At 40.1% G+C, this 21,816-nt stretch overlaps 1 protein-coding gene across 1 annotated transcript in view; it reads left to right on the forward strand.

Moving 5' to 3' along the window:
- Positions 1 to 20,515, forward strand: part of LOC130072981 (plexin-A1-like) — a 39,850-nt gene extending 19,335 nt beyond the window's left edge. The window contains exons 2-3 of the mRNA XM_056238329.1: positions 9,011 to 10,374; positions 20,303 to 20,515. Of these exons, the coding sequence (XP_056094304.1) occupies positions 9,199 to 10,374; positions 20,303 to 20,515 (1,389 nt within the window). The 5' untranslated portion in view covers positions 9,011 to 9,198. The remainder of the gene's footprint in view (positions 1 to 9,010; positions 10,375 to 20,302) is intronic.
- The last annotated feature ends 1,301 nt before the right edge of the window (positions 20,516 to 21,816 follow it).

Genomic DNA, 21,816 nt, shown 5'->3' on the forward strand with positions numbered 1-21,816 from the left:
TTACCATGGTACTTTTCTAGAAATATAGTACTTTGTGCCATGTGTAATGCAGTAGTGTGCTTTATGGACATTGATGGTTCCATGAAGAACCTTTTTATTGCACAAAAGGTTCTTTACAGTGAAAAAAGGTTTGTTATATGTATTTTAAATGTTCTTCACACTAAGAAACGTTCTTTTAAAGAACTGAAAGGATGGTTCTACTATGGCGTCATCATTGCAAAAACCTACTTTTCGTTTTTTTTTTTAGTTCTATAAGACAACTGCATTCGAGTGAGTTCAGGTGTGTTCATAATAACACCAAATTAATGTCTTTTAGACATTATCTTAATCATAATTTTCCACTTTTAAAGTTTGTAAGCATCTAATTGTGTGACATTACCTTTTCCTGATGTCGCAATCAGTATATATACTTATATACAAGACTCTCTCTCTTTCTCGCTTGCTCTCTCTCTCTCTCTCTCTCTCTCTCTCTCTCTCTCTCTCTCTCTCTCTCTCTCTCTCTCTCTCTCTCTCTCTCTCTCTCTCTCTCTCTTGCTCGCTCGCTCTCTTTCTCTCTCGCTCTCTCTTTCTCTCTCGCTCACTCTCTCTCTCTCTCTCTCTCTCTCTCTCTCTCTCTCGCTCGCTCTCTTTCTCTCTCGCTCTCTCTTTCTCTCTCGCTCACTCTCTCTCTCTCTGTTTCTCTGTCTCTCTGTTTCTCTGTCTCTCGCTCTCTCTCTGTGCAGTGGCACAAATCTGCAATTCAATTTGCAACAGTTTAATTTGTGTTTAAGATGCAAATGTAGCCTTTCTGATAATGAGAATGCTAAACAGAGAGAAGGGAGTCCAGAGCGCTCACACACTCATTCATTAGCTCACAGTAATCGTGTCAACACACACACACACACACACACTCACTCGCGTAAGAATCCACAGCAAATGAGACGCAAGACAGAATAGAATTATCTGTCTGTAAAGGTCACAAAATGAGAGTTGAGACAGCAAGAAAACAAATCGAATGGAAAATGTCATTGTTCTAAAACTGTTCTCTAGAGCCGAGAGACCGGCAGCTTACACCGCAACCATTCGCTTTCTCGTTTATATCGAAAAACTTAAGATAAAATGTAGTCTGACTAGTATGACTACCACACAGGGGCGGAGCTAGGCTCTCAGTACAGTGGGGGCGGAGCTTCATCATGGGGCCCTCTGCTACCAAGTCATTTTAAAATTAAAACCGTAAAAAAAAAAACGTAAAATATCTGACGAATGCATATGTAATAATGTGTCACTTGTTGAGCCAAGTAAGCTTATATGTTAAATAAAACACAAAGGCTATCTCGTTCTTTTCAGAGAACAGTCTGTTTTCTTTCGTTTTGAATTGTTCTGTAAAAGTACACATTTCGAGCTTTTTTATAGATATATTTCTCAGGTGTGTGAGGCAAGTAGGCCTACTCTGTGTTTCGGTTCATTTATGACTCACAAGACGAGCTCCAGTTCACGCGCCGGCGCCTCCGTGTCGTGATTATCTATTGTCTGGTATATTTACTTCTTATTTATTAAATCCAGGCAATTGGTTGATGAAACATGATTAAAATTAAGATACAATTAATGCAAAACGAAATTCGCCTTAATGAATGGCTTTGTACTTTATGTTTGATGTCTCTGGGGAGTCTTTCAGTGCCACTTTCAGAGCGCTCATGTCCGTAACGGGGAACTGTCTCGTAATTGGTTTTCCCTCATAAATGCGAACACGAAAAATAAGACAAAATGAATATTTTGTTCTGTGGAGAGCCAGCCCTTCTTCATCCGGTGGGTATTACTTTTTGTACTTTTGCCACCTAAACGTTAAAGTTTTTTTTGTGTCATGTCCGTGTATTTCCCTCATAGGCTATTAAATAGAATATAACACATGTGTAGACTGATATTTTTTCTAATGTCTGGAGTCTGGACTCCTTTATTAAGGAGGATAAACAGACGTTTCAATATATTGGTATTAAATGCATTTTCTGAGAATTTACATTTCAAGTTTTTTTTACCAAATGTCACGTCCATTACGCTGGAATTGCCCAATTTTAAAGAAATTATCCTCAACTAGTGTTGTGGTGTAGTGTAGGTCTACGTATTTTACAATGTTAACTTCAAACAATAGCCTACTAATAGTAATTTAAAGATGTGGTAGCATTGGATCTGGACGGGAAGGATAAACGCTGGGAGTTGGAGTGTGTCGCGATTCTGCCTTCTCACTCACATTTCGGTTTCATATCGCATATCAGCCATCATTTCTGCTAAAGAAAATGACAAAAAATAGTAACGCACAGTAATTTGGATCAGTAATTTTAATCTGATTACTGGTTTGGAAATAGTAACGGGTTATTACTCGTTACTGAAAAAAGTTACCGGCATCACTGCTGGCGAGGGCCCCGTTCCTGTCCAGTGACGCAAGATCGGCGGCGTTTGAGGGGCCCCTAATTGGCACGGGGCCCTGGGGCGGCCGCACCCAAGCACCCACGCTATCTCCGCTACTGCTACCACACAATGATTTGTAAGCTAATATTTCACACAGTAAAGTGAAAGTACAGCACTGTGTTGTTGTTTGTCTATAGTTATCGTATAGCCAGTTAGAGCTTGTTTGATAGTTGTTCTCTTCTTCTTCATGCATCCGAGTTCATTTGAAGCACTCGCAGTAATGCACTGCTGCACTGAAAACAATTCATGTGTTTCTGAATTCACTTAATTTACTAATTTGCATATCAGCATGTGACTGGAATTTAAAGTGCACAATAATCAGTCACTGCCAAAAAGCGCAATGTATATGTGATGTAATAATCGCGGCAGAGACGAATGAGTCCAGGCAACATTTCTCCTGTTTTACTAGTTTATCATTCATTCTCTGAGTGTCAGTATCATGCATATGCATGTAATATGCAAATATGCACATCATCATGTGATTCAGCATTTGACTGCTCAGATGTGCTTTCGTTCTCTCAGATCGCATGCCTCTCTGCCGAACCTGTTAGATTTAAAGCAGTTTTTCTGCAAGCTATCTTGTGTTTTATCTCTCACACACAGGCAGCTGTACGAGCCGTACCGTATCTCATGCTTCACTGACCATGTGAAGAGCAGAACGCGGGAAAGACTTCAGGAAAGAGGAGGACAGACAGGGTTCACGTGCTTCAACTTCACTCGTGTTCCTCTCTTTTCCTCTGGAGTGGTAATAGACTGAACCCTCACGAGTCTTCAGAGCAGGGGATTCTGGGTAACGGGCTCGTAAACCCGGTGGCTAGGTGATGGAATGGATGTTTTTTTTGCAGTAATTTGAGACACCTGGTTTCCCCAAATGCTTTTGCTTCACTGAACCATTCTCCTGTGAAGGACTTGCATGAAGTCCAATATTAAATAAAGGCTGAGGGATGTTCAACAAACACTCACACTTTCATGTTTTTACCAAAACAGTCAAAGTTTGAAGGTCACACACTTATTCAGTTGCACCGGCTTTCATTTATTTGTGATTTATTTGTGAACAGGAACGGGCACAATATCTCCATTTAAGGCTTTAAGTCCAAAAGCTTACACATTTTGAAAAATATTGATAAAATATCACGTGTGTGTCACTTCTCTTTAGAATTCTCAAATGAGCCCCGCCTCCACTCACTCACTCAGCTCAGAGATCCACTGGTTGACGATCACTCGTTGATCTGATTGGTTACAAGGTCGTTTGTTACGTCAGAAACACCAGCGATTTCAAACCGTGTTTTTGAGACTGTCTTTGGTTCACTGCAGTTTTAAGGAGAAAATACTCAGCAATGCTGTCGACTTATGAACGTACACATGGTTTGTCATAAAGCATATTAAAAACACCACATAGACACATAAACAACAACATTAAACGCTGGATTTTCACCACAGTTTACAGTCTTCTATCTTTGTCTTTTTTTCTGATTTTTTTTAAATACAAAGTTTGTAATGTTGTGAATGTGATCCTCCTCGTAGCTGATTTGTTTGGTTCATGGCTTATAACTTTAACAGAACCAAACCCCACTGAGATAAAAAAAAAATATATATATATATATTTTATCATGAATAACATCAGTGATAAAATCAGTGAGATGATCTGATAAAATGAGACTACAGAATATATTCTCTGCCAAACTCAACTTTTATTTAAATTTTAATACAGAATGTTGCTATTTTGTTGCGGCTGTGTTTTGTTTGGTTGCTGGGTGGTTTCTTTCTTATTCAAAGATGTTTATATCAGATAATGCGATCATATAGTAATGGTTTTATAGGTCTAGATGTCTGTTTGTTTTGCCTCATGAGTGCAGAGATCTTGACATGCGAGCGGGTCAAAAACCTGTTTCTGAAAGCTTAAATCTGGAGATGTGGGTGTGTGTGTGAGGGGGTTTTCTCCTCTATGGGGGGTCGAGGGCGGACGGGTCAGGCACGAGTGTAAACAACATCTGTTTAATCCCCTGCCTTATTTCAGGTATTACTACTGTAAATACTCGCATAGTTTTACATTATAAATCTACTTATGATGTTTGAAGATGATCATTTTAATTTTTTTATGATTTTACTCTGGTATTTTGGGGTAAATGTTATGCATACAGTTCATAATTGTTGGATTATGCATTGATATATTCTCAGAAGTAAAATAATGGCAACTGTTTTTGAAACTAAAAACCTTCTTGAATTGCACTACATGAAAAAATATGCATTGCATTAACCATGCTTGCATTTTAAAGGGATAGTTCGGCCAAAAATGATATTTAACACATGCATTACTCACCCTCAAGCCGTTCGAGATGCATATGTCAATCTTGTTTCAGACGAACACATTTTCAGTTATTTTAGAAAATGTCTTAGACCCTTCAGTGGATATAATGTGAAGCAATGGGGTCCACCTCCTTCAAGTCCCAAAATGTGCATACATCCTTCACAAAAGTAATCATTCCGGCTCCAGGGGGATAAACGAAGGCCTTCTGAGGGTAATCCGTGCGGTTTTGTCGTAAAAATATACATATTTAAAACTTTATAAATGAAAATATCTGACTTCCGGCAACGATCGACGCACGTTCACGGGTGATGGAAGTCGGCGTACGATTCATGCAATGCATATTTTTTTCAGTTAATGCAAATTTAACAAGTGTTTTGGTTTCAAAAACATTTGGCATTATGCACAGGTCAACGCTGTATCATCTGTGTGCTGCTGGATAAACACACATGTAGAGTTTTGCATGCAGTTCGTTTCTCTGAGGCTTATTTAGCATGATTAATTAATGGGATAATGAGCTGTGAAATGACCGTGTCATTGCTGACTGGCCACTTCCTGTGAACTCGTGTTCGCCTTCCCATCCTCCATCGCTCCGAGTTTAAATCACCACAAATGTCATTATTCAAGCAGCTGAAAGTGAAGAATCACCCAAATATTATACACTAAAAACATGTCATCCTGTATGCAGTAATAAGCCTTTTTAACTGTGGTTTTTAAACTTTAAACTTAGTTGTTTAAAGCCGCACGTGCTGTCCGGTTAGTTCGTCACACTGCAAATGGAAAGTCATGTTAAGCACATTGCATTGTGGGATTCAGGATCCACGGTTTGCTCTGTTCTGGCAAACACATAACATAATTCAGATGTGCACATTGTGCACAAAATTCTTATTGTATAGTACTTTCTTCTTCTTTTCTATAAGTTTCTGATAGTTTGTGTCTGCTTTTCCCCACCTGAGACTACTTGTTTATGTGAGTATATTGCTTCTGTGTGTGTTTTAAACACGTGAGCCGCATCTCGTCTTTTCCGGAGTGTATTCTGTGTGTATTCTCGCTCCAGATCTGAGAGGCGAGTTCTGTAATTGATATGCCACAAGTAATAAATCAGCCGTCCGCCTGCAACCGCTCGCCATTATCTGAGGAGACGGGTTTAGAGGTCTGTCCGCAGTGTGTGTACGTGAATTTATGCTCTGTTTTCTAAAGCAGAAGGGTTGCGAGACGACTCGCTGAATAACGTGTCCTCGGGCAGCTGTGGGAAAAATGGAGAATGAATTGACTTCCATATTAACTCTGTCTCATGTTCCTTATGCTGAAATGTGCTCCAGTGTTTGTGTGTGGCCGGTGGATCTCACCAGGAACGTCTTTTTGCCCAAAGCAAAAAAACTAAAAAAGACATTTTATATGTTGCTTACAGTACCATTTTTTTTTTTTTTGCATTGCACTGCAAAGACATTTGTGCATTGCATTGCATTTCCATGGTGGTGTTGTTAATTTAATTTTTGTTATGTTAATTAAATAAAACATTTAAAAAGTTTCTGCATATCATGTACATAAATAAATCTTGTGGTAGATGTGCCAGTACATACAGGTTCTAGGATTGTAATGTTTGCTCAATAGTCTGCGGTTTTCAGGTAGGATGTGTGCGAACGGCTCATTTGACTGACACTGATGCCACTGATAATATTGAGCTAGGCTGAGATCTGTGATACAAACAAGGACATCTATGATAACAGCACTATGCACCTGACAGATAAAAATTCAGCGGCTGATTCAGGCACTTGCAGATTTATTGATTGGCGTCATTTAAGCGCTCACTGATCGTCTGAAGTGCAGGTACTCATGGGAAATTGGCGAATCTAAAAGTGGAAGATGAGAACACAAGATGAAAGAAAGCATTCAGGGATGTTTGGCAAGAATTTCTTTTATCTCTTGATGAGATTGATAATTCTCTTAAGATGTTGGTGCTTTCTGAGGCATTCTGGCTTATATTCTTTATCATTTAGCCTATACAGTAGTTTCATGTTCATTCCCTTTCATTCTTAGACTTCGACTCATTGCAAATACTTCTGTGTAGACGGTTTTAACCATTCCATTGCCAGATAGAAATATGAGCAGATGCAATTTGGTTTGATATTTACGGTTGACTCTGTCACGACCGATGCGCTCAAATGAGGAGAAATGAGGTTTGGGAATCTAGTACAGGTTTCTGCCTCTTTCTATTTTTCTTTTGCTCTGGTTTGCACGCAAGTGCACACACTGTAACTCAGAGACATCTTATGACTTTCCTTACAGTACAGTTGTGGTACCATAGTAAAGTTATGGAAATTGCATAGTACTGAATGGTTACCATATTGTGGTACTTCAAAAAATACACAATGCTACTATGGCACATGTCCAAAAACATGGTAGTAGGATACATTTTTGTTAGGGTTAAAGAGCCAACTGGCTCTATGTTTTATGGCTTCCTATAAAATATATGAATAGAGTTATAAAATAATCACTAGCTATTAGCCACTACTATCATAAAAATAAAAACTAACAGATTCTGAAAGCTTCTTTATGCTGTTTGAAGGAGAGCTATATTGATTTACTATTGGTTTACAGTATTAAAAATGGTTGTAGGAACCATTTTCGGTTACACTGGTTAATGCTATGGTTACTAATTATATGGAAAAATAACAAAGTAATTTAAATTTCCTGTAATAAATATGATAGTAGCTCATCTCTGAAATTCAGTTTGAGTTCGAGTTTTGGTTGGTTGGTCCCCTGCTGATAGACAGAGGAATAATTTCCTTTCTCTGGTCCATTTTTGCGCATGTTTCTGGAGATCTGTGGAATGACGCCACTTCCCATCATCTCGTCCTTGGGGAATGATGGACAGATAAGAAGAGCCTCAGTTCACCGCAAAAAGGAAAAAGGCAATGGAGATAAGACATGGGCAAAGAAAAGGATAGAGAAAGGAAACCATTCCTCCTATTTTCCCTCTGCACTATCTCCTTTTTTATTTCCTTATCATTCACAGTTTTCACTTGCCTCCGGCTTTCTCCTGTTGCTGAGATTTTCCTGTTTTTGTAGTTCTGTAGTCTCATTTTTTCCAGTGGAAATGGTGGTGAACTCAGATTTGTTTGTTTGGTTTTATTTTCTGTCACCAGCACAATTGAAATTGGTTTTCCTAACAATTAATTGGGTAGTAATTTTTTATCTAATGCTTTTATCCGTAACAACTACAGGTGTAGTTTCTCTGGAGTAACCCGTGGTTTCATGGTTGGCCAGTGGCCACCCTTTTGAGTTACCAGTGCAAATCTTTATTCACTGTGATATCAGTCCTGGGTTTGTTGATCTGTTGAGTCGACTTAAATGGCAACATCTAAACCAGGGCTGGATTTGAAGATACTGCCCTGCAGAGTTTAGCTCAAACCCTGATCAAACACACTTTCCTGTAATTTTCTAGTGACTCTGAAGGCCTTAATTAGCTTGTTCAGGTGTCTTCGTTCTATCTAAACACTGGGCAGTGACTCTCCAGAGCTGGATTTGAGGAGCTCTGATCTAAACGTAGGGCCTAGTTACAACAAATAATTGCTGTATATCATATTTGAGTGCAGTTTACCACATTTTACTCAATGGTCGGTCACCATTCTGAAAGAATTTTGGATCATATAATCATGGTTGACAGATATAATCGTTATTATGCATATATGAATCATCATAACGCATTGTGGAACTCTAATTGTTTTTATACTGAAATGTGTGTTCTCAGGGGCCAGGGCTGTGAATTAGAATAGAAAAACCTGTATAAATCATTTCATGTTGACTTGAAACAGGACAAAGTAATTTTCTTGCCCTTGTAAAGCTCAGAACAACTTCAAGCATCTCAGACCTCAAAGACTTACTTAGACTTGTTTGTTGTTCGGGGCCCCTTTAAAGGTGTTATATGCTTGCATACTTGATCTACACAAAGCTGCTGTCAGACACTTTGTGATGATGGATGTCTTGTGCCAGTACTGAAGCAGGTCCAACTCTGCAGCTGTGGTGTTGAGTTTGTTTACAGTACATCTCTAATCCATCTTCACCCTCAGAGCTATCAGTCTTAGTAATTAAAAGTTGACACGGTTCGCCTCATTCGACCACATAGTTCTAAATGATTGGTTGCAAACTGAAAGATATTGTATTGACTCTTTCCTCACTGTTTGACTTTGAGAAATGATGCATAATGAATCAGATGTGTTACATTTGCACTCATAATGTGTTTTTTTTTTTGCCCTGCAGGAGCCCAGGACGAGGAATTGAGGTTGATGTTGGAGTGGATGACTGTTGTGTGAGAAGGCAAGGAAGCATTGAATCGATAAGGCTTGTCCTGCCTTCCTTTCTTATTTGTTGAGTTCGTTTAAAAGTCCCAAATTGAAGACTAATAGCGTGGACCACCACATCTTTCACTTGTGAGGACCAGCGCAAATATGTGGCCTCAGCAGGGGCCGCAATGCATTATTAGCCCAAGGACTGTAATGCTCCTTGGGCTGCTGACAATCTGCATTTCCCCCCACCTTTCTGGAGGAGCACCGGAGCCATTTAAGTCCTTCTTGCCCCCTGACTGGGGTCTGACGCATTTAGCCATCCATAACAAGACAGGAGATGTTTATGTTGGCGCGGTAAACTGGATCTACAAGCTCTCTAGCAACTTGACCAAGTTGAGGAGTCATGAGACGGGTCCGGTAGTGGACAACGAGAAATGCTATCCACCTCCGAGTGTACAGTTATGCCCCCATGACCTTTCCCCAAATAGTAATGTGAACAAACTGCTGCTAATAGACTATCCCCAAAACAGACTCATTGCTTGTGGAAGCACCTCGCAAGGCATCTGTCAGTTTCTGCGCCTGGATAACCTTTTCAAGCTTGGCGAGCCACAACACCGTAAGGAACACTACCTCTCCAGCGTCGTTGAGTCGGGAACCATGTCCGGCGTCATCATCTCTGAGGGTCATGTCAGCAAGCTTTTCATTGGGACGCCCATCGATGGGAAATCGGAGTACTTCCCAACACTTTCCAGCCGTAAGTTGATGGCCAATGAAGAGGATGCTGACATGTTCAGCTTTGTCCACCAGGACGAGTTTGTCTCGTCGCAGCTGAAGATCCCCTCGGATACACTGTCCAAATTCCCGGCGTTTGACATCTACTACATATACAGCTTTAGCAGTGAGCAGTTTGTCTACTACTTGACCTTGCAGCTGGATACCCAACTAACTTCTCCTGATGCCAGCGGGGAACAGTTCTTCACTTCTAAGATCGTCCGACTCTGTATCGATGATCCCAGGTTCTATTCCTACGTGGAGTTCCCAATTGGATGCACCAAAGATGGCGTAGAGTATCGACTGATTCAGGACGCCTACTTGAGCAAACCCGGAAGGCAACTTGCCAACTCTTTGGGAGTGTCTGAGCAAGAGGACATATTGTTTACAGTCTTCTCCCAAGGCCAGAAGAACCGAGCCAAACCCCCAAAAGAGTCAGCACTCTGCCTGTTCACGCTAACCAAAATAAAGGAGAAGATCAAGGAAAGGATTCAATCGTGCTATAGAGGAGAGGGCAGGCTGTCTTTGCCCTGGCTTCTCAACAAGGAGCTACCATGCATCAACTCGGTAAGCTTCTGATGGCAGGCCATTAAGACACACTGCATGGCTATGACGATTGATTTGTTGGGTTGGATGAATGAGTGTGCTTCAGTAATGTCCTCTGCTAGAGTTCAGCCTCGATTATCTTGGTGCAAAGGGTGATTGTGATTAGATATGAGGGGAGAAATTGTAGATCAGACTAGGGTTGTCTGGGTAGGACAACTGGGAACTTTGAGGAGTGGCCTAGTAAAGTCCTCTATAGCAGTGTTTCTCAACTCCAGTCTTAGAGACCCACCTACTAGAATGTTTTAGATGTCTTACTACCTGATTTAACTCATCATATTCAGATTCAGATTTACTAAACAGGGCAAATTAGCGTGAGCGCAATTCCAAAACAGCGCCGATGGGTTCTACACGTGATCTACTGACAACGTGCAAATTAAAGAACACAGACGCAGTCCGATCATTTCTAAAATAACCAACGCAATACCAGGTAGCGTCTGGTTTAAGACATGCTTTTTTGGGGTGGGTTAAAATAGCATTAACACCAGTACATTGATGAGCGCAAACCTTAGTAAATCACCTTACGTGATTCATTTAAATACTCTCCTCCCATAAATGTTGTGCCTGAAAGGGAAACTCCTACAAATACATATGCAATAAGGTAAGCCGCAAAAATAACTGTCTCCATGCCTTTTCAACGTTAATTTTTCATAGTGTGTCTTTAGTAAATCCTGACAGTACTTTTTTAACGTTAAAAGAGGGTTTGCGCTGGCACAAGCTCTTAGTAAATCTGGCCCCTAGTGTGTTGAATATGGAGGCATCTAAAACATTCTGTGAGGTTAGTGGGACTGGAGTTGAGAAACACTGCTGTTTAGTAGAGTCTATTTATTGGGCTGGGGGATGCCAAATTTAAGGACGACACTGGATAAGACTACAGTGCAACTATTGTCAAGTACCTCGACTACACTATTAGCTTGTGTCTAACTTCATTAAAACGTTGTAGAATATAAATATCGCAAGCACTCTTCCTGTCACCCACCTCCTGTTTCCTTTTGCGTCCGTTCTCTCTTGCTGTCTTTCTCCCAAGTGCTTCCATTATTCAGTCAGACAGGAACATCATTAGTGGAGTTGAGTAAATTTCATGAGTTGCTCTCTCGCTCATGCTTTCTAATTCATTTAGCGAGGCTTGATCCCATCTTCTCTGCCATCACAGTCCTCTGGGACCAGGGCTTGCTTTTCGTCCTCTCGTTCGCTCGCTCTTAATCTCTCTCTCCTCATTCGTCTCTGTTCGTCTCACTCGCTCTGTCTTTCTTGGGGCTTTCAATGGCAAAGAATGGCTTTCATTTAACCAAGCACTCAGAGATAAAGATCCCCATTTTTATTTTTCTGACTCGTTCCAAATCGGTTTGATCTTTTTCCCTTTCTTTATATTTAAAGTCTATCTGCAGAGCTCTAAGCGGGTGGATTAATAGAGAATGAAAGAAGTTTTTGGGAAGCAAAACTGATGCAGAGTGGCTGTACGTTTGACGTCTAAATACTTCAACACTAGAAACCGTTTAAGGCTCTCTTGAAACTCTCTCAAAACTCAAGTTATTATTATTTTTTTTACACTTTCAAGACTTATAGAGTCAAAATAAATTCTAATAGGGTCTTCACACTGTGCTTACCACTGACTTAATGTATTTTTAGCCTATCTTATTTTTATTCATGGCCTTTACACAACTGACCCCAAATTTCAGTGTGAAACCATTAGGGAACATCCAATATGGTTGACTAGTCATCCAACAACTAACTAGTCAATTAGTGATGTTGATCAGGGAGTTAAACAATTTTTTTAAATGGAGGCTCATATGACAAATAATTATTGCCGAGTGAGTCCAAAAGTTTAATTTGAAGCACTTAAACCTGCATCCAAAATGTGTATAGGGTGTTTTTTGGAGCATTTCTTATGACTCTAACAATTTAAATTTAAACTCAGGGGTTATGCTACTTTATAATAACTAAGAAAAAAAAAAGAAAAAAATTGCCATCTAAATGGAAATCAAAGTTTCTGCTTATCTTTGGTGCACTCCATGGTATATATATTTTTTTTAATGTTTAAAAATATTGTTTCTCCAAATAAATGTTTTTATTTTATTTTATATAATCTATCAGATAAAAAATGTATTACGGTTTTTGAAACCACAACGCACAAAAATTCAACGACGTAACATTAATTCTTTATTGTTGTTGTTGGCATCCTACTTGACGTCAGAGATTAAGTACACTGCTTATTAACCTATTTACTGCCGTACGTCTGACAGAAACACCTGTGTATTCTTACTCACAGAAACACAGAAATCAGCTGTTTAAATCTCATCAGAACAGAATGTTGAAAATCTGGTGCTGCTTGAATAATTCACACTGATCAGATCAGGGGAGTGTGTTTAATAACTCGTTTAACGCATGAAATTGTTAGAACGTAGTTTACATAGTCACATGTGTCTCTCTCGCTCTCTGGAATGTGGTGTGTTGTGTTTGGTTTCGCCTCTGCCCTGGGCAGACACATAATCAGCAGTCTGAAACACACACACACACACACACACACACCTATTGTCGTGGAGTTATGTTTGTGTGTGTGTTTTTTTGGTTTGTCTTTCTGCAACCTGTTTAGTCCTGCATTAGTTTTCACCTCAATAGTAAAGTGTGAATGTGTGTTTGTGTGTGAGAGAGAATGTAATTACTTCAGCACACACACTTCTGAGTGAATGTAATGCTCATCTTCTCTGCGTGACCCATGAGGATTGAGAGAAAACTGCATCACATCAGCATCAATCGAGTGTGAAATAGCAGTGGGACTCGAGCTCTGTTTCAGTCTTTGTGTCATGAACACCTGAGATGCATCACATACATTACCATTCAGAAGTTTAGAGTCAGTAAGATGTGTTGTTGTTGTTGAAGAAGAAATAATTCAGCAAGAACACATTAAATGAATGACAGTAAAGGCATTTATAATGCTATAAAATATTACTATTTAAAAAAATACATTTAAAAAAGGATTCTTTGATAAATAGAATCACGGTTTCCACTGAAATATGAAGCAGCGCAACCGTTTTCAACATTGATAATAATCATAAATGATTCTTCAGCATCAAATCATCATGTTAGAGTGATTTCTGAAGGATCATGTGACACTGAAGAGTCGTGAAGACTGGAGTAATGATGCTGAGAATTCAGCTTTGATCACATGGTAGATCACAGTTTATCATATATTCACATAGAAAACAGCTGATTTTAAATTGTAATAGTTCATACTATTACAGCCTTTACTGTATTTTTGATCAAATAAATAAACCTTGGTGAGCAGAAGACACTTCTTTCAAAAACATAAAATAAATCCTACAAACTGCAAACATTTGGTATGGTAGAGCATCTCTTTAGAGAAGACAGTCCCATAATGCATTGCATCAAACTTGGTAAAAATCTATCCAATACCAATTTCCATAATTTTTTGTGTTCTGGGGTTTTCACAGGGATTTGCCTTTATGCTAATAGTTAAAAGTCTGACAACACAAGACTGATATTTAAATAAGCTCAGCTCATGATGGAATAAATATGGTGAATTAAATTACTTTTGATGTTTCCAAACGCTATAAATCCTCCAGCCAGGCTTTGTGTGTGTGTGTGTGTCTGACTGCTTGACATCAGGTTTTTAGCTCAGAGGAGAAAGAGTGAGTTTGCTAAGTGAATTGATGCCCATCTTCCTCTTCTTTTCTTCTGTTTCCTTTCTTCCTGCTGTGAGGTAGAGACTCTTCTGGATGGATTAAGACAGAAAGAAAAACAAAGAGAAAAGGGGAGGTGAAGAGAGAAAAGACAGAGAGAAAGAAAGAAAGGTTATTGATGTGTGCCTGGGCAGCTTTAGAGGACACACACACACACACTTAGCTTTCTGAATGAGCTCATACCAAAGACTATTGTTTATTTATAAAGCAAAGTCTAACCTAAACTCTTAACCCTAAAAGAACATGTAATTTGAATAATTGTTAAAGTCTACAGCTGTGAAGTATGGCAAGTTAGCCACATATATTTAACCTTTTATTCAAACGTTTTTTTTAAATATGGGTTGGAAAATGTGTGGAATTTTGTGAATGGATCAGTCCCTCCAGAAAAACGCGATTATGCGATCGCTGAATTCAATGCAAAATCAGCCAAAGTCCGCATATTTATGCGGGGGTCGCCTTTTTTCAAATACTCCGCAATTTCGCCGCATAAATTGCTGATTTCCGCGCAAAATATGCGGGGCCGCCTGCATGATTTCATAATCCCCACATTTTCGTCGCAAAAGTCACATATATCTTAGCAGAAAGTTGGAAAATGTTGCGTTTGCTTCACACAAGACCAGCCGTTTCCCCCTCTTGCCATGGGAACGTTATGAAGTGAAGTAATTACTTTGTCTGTCACACGTTCTACCGTCCACGGCGTTACTTAATAAACCAAAGATAAAAGAAGTAGCATCAAACAGAAATTACCCGCACACATGGGGTGTTCGAGGTAGCCTCGTGAGACCATCCTGATCTCGCGAGCTTTCAAGGTTTCACTCGCAGATCAGTCTGGATACTTTCCGTTAAAGGAACACTCCGACTTTTTGAAACTTTAGCCTATTCACCTTATCCCCCAGAGTTAGATAAGTCCATACATACCTTTTTCATCCCGTCCCGTTTGACGCACCCACCGCTAGCCTAGCTTAGCACAAAGACTGGATGTAAATGGTTGCAGCTAGCATACTAATCCAAATAAGTGACAAAATAGCGCAAACATTTTCCTATTTACATGTTGTGATTTGTATAGTCACAGAGTGTACAAAAAACAAAGTCACATGAGACACAGACATATTTTAACCGTATAAATACTGGGAACTATATTCTCTGAAGGCGAAGCACTGCTACTTGGGCGGAGTGATAACCGCAGCACCTGACGCGCCGTGGTGAGGAGCAGAGAGCGCGTCTCAGGTGCTGCGGCTATCACTCCGCCCAAGTAGCAGTGCTTCGCCTTCAGAGAATATAGTCGCCTTCAGAGAATATAGTTCCCAGTATTTATACGGTTAAAATATGTCTGTGTCTCATGTGACTTTGTTTTTTTGTACACTCTGTGACTATACAAATCACAACATGTAAATAGAAACATGTTTGCGTTATTTTGTCACTTATTTGGATTAGTATGCTAGCTGCAACCATTTACATCCAGTCTTTGTGCTAAGCTAGGCTAGCGGTGGGTGCGTCAAACAGCCTTATAGCACGCACGGAGATGAAAAAGGTATGTATGGACTTATCTAACTCTGGGGGATAAGGTGAATAGGCTAAAGTCCCAAAAAGTCGGAGTGTTCCTTTAAAGAAAATTTGGGAGCAGTTCACCAAACGAACGTCCAATCAGCGTTGGCTTTGAGGCGGGTTGAGGTGTGACGCAACGAGAAGCGCGTCAGTTCAGTCTAAAGAGCATGTCGGCTTCAGCGGATGAAACTAGCATCAGCGTGGCTATCGAGCAAGTTTCATCGGAATTACAGAGTATTTCTTCACTGAAAGAAGAGCAAAACACTGCTCTGGAGCAGAGGCGGCGCCAGGGGGGGTCTTGGGGGGTCTCAAGACCCTCCCAAAAAATGCTTTGACCCCCCATTTGACCCCCCACCCCCTTCCTGATTAAAAAAATATATATCCGGGATAAATATTTAAAAATGTTTATCTTCAAACTACGCAGAACAATAATAATTAATAATTTATTCGACGTACAAAATATATAAACATAAGAATCACGTTCCCTCTAAGCTGCGCGCGTGCGCGGTCGTGCACTTCTGATGCCGCGGCCGCGCAGAAAAGAATAATAGGGACTTTAAGCAACAGCTGCTGATAGAACGGCAACGACAGCCGGAAGTAAACGTTAACTGCCGTAGCTAAAGAGCGCAAAAATCACTAAGCAACAGTAAAGAGGACGGCATAGGGGATAATTTAATCATCAGACAAAATACAAAAAATAAACAGATTTTAAAAAGTAAGAGAAGGGTTGATTTGGGCATTTAAAACGATTATAATGCCACATAACCTAAAACATAACATTAACTTTCTTAATCTGTCACGTAGTAACGACTACGGCAAATCAGCTGTTCTCCCGTTGTAGACGGTTACAGTAGAACGTCGGGAAGTAGCAGTTAATGTCGCGCATGCGCAATAGAACGACAGAATGCCGTTGCCGTTCCACCAGAGGCTGTTGCTTAAAGTCCCTATTATGCCACGCGGAGGACTGACGCGAAATGTGTGGGGAAATCCATTTGATTGTATGTGAGAAATAATTGCAGTGCTCAAACTGGTGAGTGCAGTTAACAGGTTTCAAAGAAAGAGAATGATGTGAGCGCGTGTGATTGGCAGTGAGTCGTGTGTGCGGACCAAATAGCTCAATACGAGAGGCGACGAGAAACGCAAAGACATGTGAAATAAAATCACAATATCATGTTTTAAAGAAGAGTGGTTTGATTAAAGTGGTGGAAATAACGGATGATGGACACAGAACGGTAACAATTACAGACACCCACCCGCGTGCAAACTCAAAATACATCATTAGTTTACATAGATTTAAATAGTTTCAGGCATGGTTAGATTAGGCTACTATAAAAGAGTTCACATATTTACTTTTCTTGAAAATATTTAGCCATTAGATCTAGCTATTTACAGTAAATGCTTCAGTTTTTTTTCATATTATAATAATATTATATGAAAACAAATTGAAGCATTTAAACTATCACTTCAAATACTTCAATTCATTTTTTTTTATATTATATTATATTGGGCATATATTGTATTATATTATAAGCCTAAATAAAGAATCTCACAAGGGTATTGTTTAGGGCTCATTGCCATTAAAAAGTTTGAAACCCCCTGCTAAAGAAAATATAGGCTAGGAAATTCATAAGCTATAAACAATCATTTAACTTTGATGGTTTAATGCTGCCTGTACAATTAATTGACTTTACAAAAACACTTTATGGTTTTCCTAAACCATCTCAGTGTAACAGCTTAATTTTCTTTTATAATATATTATATTATTGTAAAGAATTGAACTGTCCTGCAGAAGATTTTGTAAATAATTTTTCATAGGATTTCTTAGTAAAGACTGGAAACAGAGGACACCGAGGAATTGGAGGATGAGGAGGATACTATTTTGTAAATATGTTTTCTGTCATGGGTGTGGCTATGGCAATTAAAGTTCGAGCATATTGTTTGCAAACTGCAATTGATTAATTAATTAAAAACAAAAAACCGTCGGTGTGTGAATGGGTGAATGTGAGGCAATATGTAAAGCGCTTTGGTGGCCATTGGGTCTGTGAAAGCGCTATATAAATGCAGTCCATTTACCATTTACCATTTGTTAAAGGTGCTCTAAGCGATGTCATGTGTTTTTTAGGCCAAAACATTTTTTGTCACATACAGCAAACATCTCCTCACTATCCGCTGGCTGCCTGTCCCCTGAACACACTGTAAAGAAACGCGATCTCTGTAGACAGCCCATGCTTCACAAACAGCACCAAAAACAAACTGCAGCGACCCGCTCCCCAAAACATAACAAACTGTTCCAGCCAATGACCGACAAGAAGGGTTTGGGGGTGTGGTTTGGGGGGTTAGTGTGCGGATGAGGAGGAGGGAGGGTCTAGCTAGCCTCCGTTTTGTTTGACAATAGTTCGAACGTCAACAAGAAGTGACGTCACCCAGGATCGCTTAGAGAACCTTTAAGTAGCAGCAGTATGCAGTTATTAGCCGTGTCCACTGTATTTTTTGTTGGTTTTCATGAGACCCCCCTTGAAATGACCAGGACCCCCCATTGCCCCCCCAATCAAAATTGTCTGGAGCCGCCACTGCTCTGGAGGCTTTTCTCAGAGGAAAAGATACGCTCTGTTAGTACGTCATATGCTTCGTTGATCTGATTGGTTGATTTGGCCCGTCTATCACCAACATAGGCCAATCAGCTAACCAGTATTTTCGCCCCTTACCAAAACTACTTCAACGGAAGGTTTCCAGATGGATATGCGGAGCAAATCCATCTGGCGGAGTCAGGTTATGTTCGAGGCGCATGGCACATACAATATAATACTGCAGACAGTTAGACAGGGAGCGCGCAACTCTTAAAGGGGCCACACCTTATTTCCACTCGATACAGTCTGAAATAAAACAAGATGAGAAATTAAATATTTCCAGAACTTTCTGTGATGTAGTATGTTTGCTTATTATCATAGGAAGTAATAAGAAAGGACTCTTTACATTAAGGTAGTAGCCTAGTGAGAACAGGGTGTTGGGGGGATCACTTTTTTTTCCCTCTTTTTCATCAAACCGCAGTTTTTGCAAGTTCCCGCAATTTCATCGCAAAAAATTGCATAAATATCCCGCATATTCCATCGCATTTTTAAAGAAAACGGGCCGCGTAATCAAGGATTTTTGCCCGCAACAATCACAAAAAAAAAACTCCGCGTTTTTCTGGAAGGACTGATGGATGAAATTCACATTCGGTGGAATTATCAGTGCTTTCATTGGAGTTCTGTGGACGCAGAGACATAATGTTCAGACAGCATCTCTCTCTCTCTCTCTCTCTCTCTCTCTCTCTCTCTCTCTCTCTCTCTCTCTCTCTCTCTCTCTCTCTCTCTCTCTCTCTCTCTATCAATTCAATTCAAAATTGCTTTATTGGCATGACTGTACACAATACAATATTGCCAAAGCTTGGAATACATAAAGACATCAAAATAATAAAATATTATAATATGACTTAAATCTAAATGTACAAATTAAAGTAATTGTACAAATTAACAGTGTACCAAATAAAAATAAATACATAAATAATAATAATAATTAGAACAGTTTATGAACATTTCAAAAATTCTCTGAACAATTTAGAATTCAGTGTGTGTGTGTGTGTATGTGTGTGTGGGCGCATCACTGATTAGTCGTCGACTCTCTCTTTTTGTGACAAGCATCAATGTATCTTGCTGCTAATATGATACAATCTGTTTTTTCACCTAATAGGTGTTGAAATTGTGTTTTGTTGTCTAATTGTAGGAAGTTAGGGCAAAGTATTTCAAATTTTGTATAAAAAGTCCCTCTAATGTCCTCATAGTTGGGGCAGCGGGTGAGGAAGTGTTGCTCGGTCTCCACTTCTCCCTGGTCACAGTACGGGCAGACGCGTCTCTCTCTGGGCCGCCAGTTCTGTCGGTGTCGGCCCGTCTCTACAGTCAGAGTGTGATTGCTCAGTCTGTACCTCGTCATCCTTCTTCTTAGTGTACAGTCTTTCACTGTACTCAGGTATTCTGCCGTGGTGTAGTCTCTATTTAGGGCCAAATAACATTCTAGTTTGCTTTGTTTTTCTGTTGATTGAGTCCAATAGGTCAGGTAATTCTCTGACCTATTCTCCTCTATCACTCTCTCTCACTCTCTATCTCGCTCTCTCTCTCGCTCTCTCTATCACTCTCTCACTCTCTCTCTCTATCACTCTCTCTCTCGCTCTCACTCTCTCTCTCGCTCTCTCTCTCTCTCTCTCTCTCTGTTGGAAAATAACAGGAGCAGTGCATTGGTTTTATAAGTATTGTATATATGTATTGGCCTTTTCTCACTCACTAACTTTCGTGTCCTTACGTCACCTTTCCAGGTTTTCCTGCAATACAGTGACCTTGCTTTCCCGTTTTGGCATCCATGTAATGAATGACCTTACTGCTGTGAGAGTGTGTGTGTGTGTGTGAGTGTGCGCAAGTGTGAGACTGTGCGCGAGAGTGAGTGTGTGTGTGTGTGTGTGAGAGAGAGAGTGAGTGTTTGTGTGTGTGAGAGTGAGTGTCTGTGTGTGTGTGTAACTTCCACTGAAACTGTTTTTAGGAAACCCACCCTCACCCAGTCATTGACCTTTTGCCGGAGTCTCTCTCTCTAACTCTCTCTCTATTCCTCTGTTCCAGCCTCTCCAGATCGATGATAACTTCTGCGGGCAGGATTTTAACCAGCCTCTAGGGGGCACCAGCACCATCGAGGGCATTCCCCTCTTCATCGACAAAGATGACGGAATGACTTCAGTCGCTGCGTACGATTACCGCGGGAACACGGTGGTCTTCGCAGGAACGCGCAACGGACGGATGAAGAAGGTACGAGGCGAGGCGTGCAGCTCTATTTGATTGTTTATTGATCTCTTTGTTCACTTAACACAGTGTGGAACGCAAGAAGGGAGTTTGAAGTCGTTTATGATGCAACTCTTGGTGTTTTGAAAAGTTTTTGGGTTAAAAGAAATGGAAACCATTAACCGAATCAAAACTGGCCCTGTTTCGTACATCTCAATGCATGTTCCAGGTCATATTGTGAATGATTTATTGGTGCAAATTATTCCAAAGTAAAAGAAAATTGCTTAATTTTCATGTTATTTTTCAGTGTATTCAGTGGGACTGTTTGTAACTGTTCGTTAACTACGAATAGCCGAGTGTTTGAAACAGTCTAGATGTGTTCAGGATTTGGAGAGGATTGTTGCGCTGTGGTTTTCATGCATTGTTTATAGTTGATAGTTTCTGTTGTTCTGATTCAGGCATTGATGCGCTGTGGAAAGTGGTTTCAGACCTAAGACATCAACCACTGATGTTGACGTATAATTTGCATGTTTTCACGATATATTGGCCGATATTTGAATTCTCGGCACCGGCCAATGGAGGACTATTTCAATAGAGCACTATCTGTATTGCGTTCTCCACTGGATGAATCACTTGTGCTTGTGTTATTCTCATTTTTTAGGTCTTTTGTTGGTGTTTTTAGATGCTTGAGGAGCTGTGCGAATTATCTGAAGTCTTCAAAAGTAAATGGTAGTTTGGCAACATGACCTATTTTAGCTGTTTTGTGGTGTGAGTGTGTAGTATGCATCAGGTGTGTGTATGATGAGCTCAGAAGTCATCGTGTTGTGTGTGAGTGTGTTAGAGGCTTGCAGGAGTGTAAGGACTCACTGGAGCATCACATGATGGATTCACTGAGATGTGAAATGGAGGACAGGCTCTGTCCATCCCTGAGAGACGGACTGAAGATGTGAATGAAATATCCAGCAGCTTTATGTGATGTGTGTGTGACAGTCAGGCACTGAAGTGCTCTTATCACACAACGTCTTTCACTTTTGTTACTTTCAGGTTCTTCTGTTTGTAGCGTTTAGACACATTTAAATGGAATGGAAAATAAAAAGAGCAGAAACTAAAGCTGATGCTCTCCGTGCGTTTTTCCATCATGAGCTTATTTTGAGCATTATATCTAAAGATCTGAAAAAACACAAACATTTACCCGCCCACAGACCCTCCCCTCTAAGATATCAGGACAGAAGTGGTTACAAGTGAAAGTTATAAAGACAGAAACATACTTTCACAGTTATGAGGAAACGTCGTCTTCCATTTTGCCATCAACTGATCAGTGTTGAAAACGCTGGGAAATCAGTGAACTTCACGTGACC

This window comes from Rhinichthys klamathensis, unplaced genomic scaffold (genome assembly GCF_029890125.1).
Source record: "Rhinichthys klamathensis goyatoka isolate OS25496 unplaced genomic scaffold, OSU_Roscu_1.1 h1tg000518l_1, whole genome shotgun sequence".
Taxonomy (NCBI): Eukaryota; Metazoa; Chordata; class Actinopteri; order Cypriniformes; family Leuciscidae; genus Rhinichthys; species Rhinichthys klamathensis.